The 5,723-nt window shown below is 49.6% G+C and overlaps 1 protein-coding gene across 3 annotated transcripts in view; it reads left to right on the top strand.

The window, feature by feature from the left end:
• The window catches only part of TBC1D8 (TBC1 domain family, member 8 (with GRAM domain)), a 91,650-nt gene that overhangs the window by 56,979 nt on the left and 28,948 nt on the right, over nucleotides 1-5,723 (top strand). For all 3 annotated transcript variants that reach the window (XM_010829650.1, XM_010829649.1, XM_010829651.1), the window contains exons 10-13: nucleotides 405-522; nucleotides 3,519-3,804; nucleotides 4,700-4,829; nucleotides 4,973-5,071. In XM_010829650.1, coding sequence (XP_010827952.1) covers nucleotides 405-522; nucleotides 3,519-3,804; nucleotides 4,700-4,829; nucleotides 4,973-5,071 — 633 coding nt within the window. The remainder of the gene's footprint in view (nucleotides 1-404; nucleotides 523-3,518; nucleotides 3,805-4,699; nucleotides 4,830-4,972; nucleotides 5,072-5,723) is intronic.

Below are 5,723 nucleotides of genomic sequence, written 5' to 3'. Positions count from 1 at the left end.
GGGAGGCCTTTTGGCTTTCTGGGCCTCCCAGCCTCCACTGCAGGAGCCGCTCTGGAGGGTCCTATCTCTAAACTGTACAGAAGTCATCAGGATTATTTTTAAATCTGAACATAGACACAGAGATTAGTGGGGTTGGGTTCTGAGCCTAAGGCGTGCTCCACAGCCCAGCCCAGCATCACTCCCTGGGGGCCAGGGACAAAGCAGTGGCTGATGATTCAGCCCAGCAGGTCTTGTGAGGCCCACGTTGATAACCGTGGTCATTCCAGATCGGTCTTGATTGGCTGGGTATACTGCATCTCTCGTCTGTGTAGTCTGGACTTCTGTGGATCCCTTGGGCTTGTGTGTTGTTGAATGTCTGTGTGGTACACATGACCTGGTCAGTAATTGTCCGCTCCCCTGAGCAGTCCATGAACATCCTGACCTCCGTTCTGCTGCTGTATGCTAAGGAGGAGGAAGCCTTCTGGCTGCTGGTGGCTGTGTGTGAGCGGATGCTGCCCGACTACTTCAACCACCGAGTCATTGGTAACTGCTCCCTTCCCCTCTGCCCCTCGGGGTGGTTATACAGAGACTCGGCTGGGCTCTGCACCAGCACTGTCTGACTCTTGAATCTTCAAAACTAACTGATGTAACTCTCTGCACAGTTTTGGCAAAAGGGTGGAATGTGGTAACCCAACTGCTTCTTTGCCACAAACTCTTACAGATTTTTCTTTTTTTTGGCTGTGCTGTGTGGCATGAGGTATCTTAGTTCTCTGACCAGGAATCAAACCCATGCCTCCTGCAGTGGGAGCACAGAGTCTTAACCACTGGATCCCTGGGAAGTCCCCTCTTACAGATTTTTGGATAAAGAAAAATTATTTTATATGGATAGCTGAACTTAAGGAAAGAAAAATCCCTAGGTTCAAAAAGCAAGTCCAAAAGTGAAAACCACAGAGGTTTTTTACTGATGCTGAGGCCTGGAAAGAGAGGAGGGCTCATTCTTGGTCCCCAGGGAGCTTGCAGATAGTAGATGGAGGGAGTAGAGCAATAATGGAGACCCTTGAGGCCCAACATAAAGGGCAGAGGAGGAGAGCTCCTCACTTATCCAGGCTGATTGTAAGAAAGGGCATCTGTGACTGCCCGGGCTCTGGGCAAACCTGTGTGTGACCCCTCAGTGCCCAGGCATGTGCGCTGCTGACCTTCGTGTGGTTGAGATTTGAATTTGCACCCTCTCTGTGATCCAGCTACCTCCTCGTGGAGAAAATGACACGAAAATTGCTCTGGCCAGGCGATACTCTTAGGGACAACGTATAGTAATCCAGAATGAGAGATGGGAATGGCCTAAACTTAGGGTGGCAGCCGTGGCATTAGAAACAGAAGAAGCGGTGTGAGATGGAATTTGGCAAAGGACTGGATGTAGGGACAAGGCAAGAAGAAGAGGCTTGAAGACTGAGATCTAAAAACTGAGGGAGTATGATGACCACCGGGAGGGAGGGAGGTCTGGCTGGGAAGGAGGTGGCCTTTGACTTCTCCCTTGGCCCCCTTCCTGTGTTTGGGTGGCTAATTGGTTTGCTACCCTCTTCCGTTCATTTCAAAGGAGGTATTTAATGTTGTACAGAGCAGCAAGGAGTAACCAGAACCTCGAGGTCACTGGGGGGCCTGCTGTCCAAGCCCTCACTGGGTGATGTGACAGATGGTAGTCAGCAGTGACCAGTAGACCCTCCATGATAATGTGACCACCACCCCAATGCAGGGAACGTTTCTACAACCCACAGAGTTCCCTGCCACACACAACACCTGGTACTGATTTCTGTCACCACAGGTTTACTTGGCTTGTTCTTGAACTTGGAATAAATGTAATAGTAGAGAATGTTCTGACTTCCTTCGCTCAAGATACTGTTGGTGCATCAGCAGGTCCTTTTCATTGCCGCGTGCCATTTCATGGTGCGTTCACACCATGATTCTTTCATCCCAGTCATCGGAGTTTCCAGTTTCTTCTTATAGGCCCCAGTGAACATCCGAGTATAAGTCTTTTTGGAATATATATTGACACTTTTCTTAGGATTTACCCAGGAGTAGAATTCCTGGGTCACAGTTAGATATATGCTTAACTTTATAAGAAACTGTCAGTTTTCCAAAATGGACAAAACGTATTCACATTATCTCATACCAGCAACGCATGGGAGTTCCAGTTGCTCCATATCCCTGTTTATACTTGGAATTTTATGTCTTTTTAATTTTAGCCATTCTGGTGGGTTAGAGTGGTATATCGTGGTGATTTTAATTTCCATTTCTCTAATCATTGTTAATGATGTTGAACCTATTTTTCTGTGCTTATTGGCCATTTGTCACTTTAGAAATGTACAAATCTTTTGCTTTTTTTTTGTTTAAAGATTTGTTTATTGATTTCTTATTATCAAGTTGCTTCAGTTCTTTATTTTTGATTACAAAACCTTTGTCAGATATAGTTGCCACAAATATTTTCTCTGAGTTTGAAGTTTGCATTTTCATTTTATGAATGGTCTCTTTTGAAGAATACCAGTCTTTAATTTTGATGAAATCCAATTCATAATTTTTCTATGGTTAATGCTTTTGTGTCCTAAGAAATTTTAGCCTTTTGCCTGTATTTTCTTTTAGATGTTTTTTCAGCATTAGCTTTTATACCTAAGTCCATGACACATTTCATAGGTATTTTTCTGAATGGTTTGAGGTGGGAAGAGGGTCCCTTCCCCCTCCCCCGCCCACGTAGGTGGGCACTTGATTCAGCACTGTTTTATTTATAATTGAAGGGTAATTGGTTTACAATATTGTGTTGGTTTCTGCCATACATCAGCATGAATCAGCCGTAGGTATACATATGTCCCTTCCCTCCTGAACCTCCCTCCTGCCTCCCACCCAATCCTACCCCTCTAGGGTGTCAGAGAGCACCAGTTGGGCTCCCTGAGTCATGTAGCAAATTCCCACCTGCTCTCTGTCTTATATATGGTCGTGTATATGTTTCAAGGCTACTCTCTCCTTTCGTCCCTTCCTCTCCTTCCCCACTGTGTCTGTAAGTCTGTTTTCTGTGTCTGGGTCTCCACTGCTGCCCTGTAAATAGGCTCATCAGTACCATCTTTCTAGATTCTATATATATGCATTAATACACAATATTTGTTTTTCTCTTTCTGACTTACTCTGTATAATAGACTCTAGGCTCATCCACCTCATTAGGACTGACTCAAATGCGTTCCTTTTTATGGCTGAGTAATATTCATTGTATACATGTACCACAGCTTCTTTATCCATTCGTACTTTGATGCACATCTAGTTTGCTTCCATATCCTAGCTGTTGTAGATAGGAGCACTGTTTTTGAAAATGCCAGATGAAAATACTATCCTTCCCCCATTGAATCACCTTGGTCCAAACATCAGAAGTCAGTGAACCAAGTGTGAGTCCTTTCCTGGACTCCCATCCTGTGTCATGGTTCTGTGTGTCTCAGAGCAGCTCTAATCTGAGAGGGAGTGACTCCCTCCACAGCCAGTCTCCGTGGCTCCTTCCCCAGGGGCCCAGGTGGACCAGTCCGTCTTCGAGGAGCTCATCAAGGAGCAGCTCCCTGAGCTGGCGGAGCACATGCACGACCTCTCGGCCCTGGCGTCCATCTCCCTGTCCTGGTTCCTCACGCTCTTCCTCAGCATCATGCCCCTGGAGAGTGCTGTGAACGTGGTCGACTGCTTCTTCTACGATGGCATCAAGGCCATCTTCCAGCTGGGACTGGCTGTGCTTGAGGCCACTGCCGAGGGCCTGTGCAGCAGCAAGGATGACAGCCAGGCCTTCATGGTCCTCAGCAGGTGAGGCAGGGAGCCCGGCGGCTGGACTGGGCTGTCACTGTGGGGCTCCCCTCCACTCTGCCACCTTGTGGTCCCCTGTGGCCAAGCCATCAGCGACCTTGTCATCCTAGCCACCTTCCCTCGCTCCTGTCCACCAAGAGGCAGGAAGGTGAGGGTACTGCTGTCTTTCTCTGAACAGGTTCAAGTGTCCTAAGTCTAGATGGACCTCCAGTGACCTTGAACGGAAGGAGGGCAGGCAGGCAGGGAAACATGGGCCTCAGGAAGCCACCTGGGGGATGTGGACGTTTTGTGCACAGAAACGGGTGTGTTGCAGTGAAGGCAAAGCCCGCTAGCCCGGGGATGTGTGGAACTGAGGGCAAGCTGGCTGATAAATGACAAGTTCCTGTTCAGAATACTGTGGAAACACAGTATTTACATCACTGGAGAGTCAAAAAAGTGAAAGTGTTAGTCGCTTAGTCATGTCCTACTCTTTGCGACCCCATGGACTGTAGCCCACCAGACTCTGTCCATGGGATTTCCCAAGCAAGAATACTGGAGCAGGTTGCCATTCCCTTCTCCAGGGGATCTTCCCGACCCAGGGATTGAAACCTGGGTGTGTCACATTGCAGGCAGATTCTTCACTGTCCGAGCCACCAGGGAAGCCAGAGTGTCAGAGACCTAGGAAAACTTCCTGTGGCACCAGGGGCACCATGTCCGTCTTCGTGTTCGTTTCTCCTTTTCTCTAGAATGAGTGTAGCTATAGCGGCCTGGCCTTTCACAGTGACTGGAGACAGAGGAGCTAGTTTGACAGTTGCTGCCCACGTCTGGGGCCCTGTGAAGGCGGTGGGGGCTGCGAGGTGCCCGGGTTGGGGAGGGGATGGTAATCCTGTGCTTTCCCGGTGTCTCATGTGCCCAGGTTTCTGGACCACGTCAAGAACGAGGACAGCCCGGGACCCCCGATTGGCAGCCACCACGCCTTCTTCTCTGACGACCAGGAGCCGTGTCCCGTGACCGACATCGCAGACCTGATCCGGGACGCCTACGAGGTACCTGGGCCCCGTCCCCGCCTGTCCCTGCCCCCAGGTCTCTCGGGAGGTGAACTTCCAGGGAGGTGTTGGGGGCTGCTGCTTGTCTGCTGTCTGGATGCAGAGAGGATTCTGTGAGCAAGTGCTCCCTCTCTCCCCTGCAGAAATTTGGGGACCAGTCTGTGGCTCAGATCGAGCACATGCGCTGCAGGCACAGGATCCGAGTCCTCCAGGGCCACGAGGACACCACGAAGCAGAACGTGGTGAGTAGAGGCCGCCTCCGGACCACAGCTCCCGGCGGCTGGGCGCTGACCCGAGCTGGGCCTCCTGCTGCCTCCTGACAGGACAGTGACAGCTTTTGTGTTTTTTTTGCATTAAATTAACAACTAAGTGGTTCAGATGGTAAAGATTCTGCTTACAATGCAGGGGACCTGGGTTCGATACCTGGGTCAGGAAGATGCCCTGGAAAAGGCAAAGGCAACCCACTCCAGTATTCTTGCCTGGGAAATCCCATGGACAGAGGAGTCTGGGGGGCTACAGTCCCTGGGGTCACAAAGAGTCGGTTACAGCTGAGCAACTAACGACAGCTTGACAGCGGTGAGCTAGTGAAGAAACAGCGTGGATTTAGTTTTAGAGTCAGACAGATTCTGAGGAAGTTAGCTACTGTGAGCCTCTGTCTCCCTGGTTGTAAAATGAGGATAACAACACTCATCGTGTGGGGTTAAATAAGGGACAATATAGAAGTTGCCCGGTGCCCAGAGCCTGCAGTCTTTTTTTTTTTTTAGGGGCCACTACTACTGGCGTAGGAAGTGGCACACCACTCCAATATTTATTCTTGCCAGGAAATCCCCATGGACAGAGGAGCCTGGCAGGTTACAGTCTGTGAGGTCACAAAGAGTCAGACAGGACTAAGTG

Source organism: Bison bison, unplaced genomic scaffold, assembly GCF_000754665.1.
Source record: "Bison bison bison isolate TAMUID 2011002044 unplaced genomic scaffold, Bison_UMD1.0 scf7180017864508, whole genome shotgun sequence".
NCBI lineage: Eukaryota > Metazoa > Chordata > Mammalia > Artiodactyla > Bovidae > Bison > Bison bison.
This window is presented reverse-complemented; position numbering and strand designations above follow the sequence as displayed.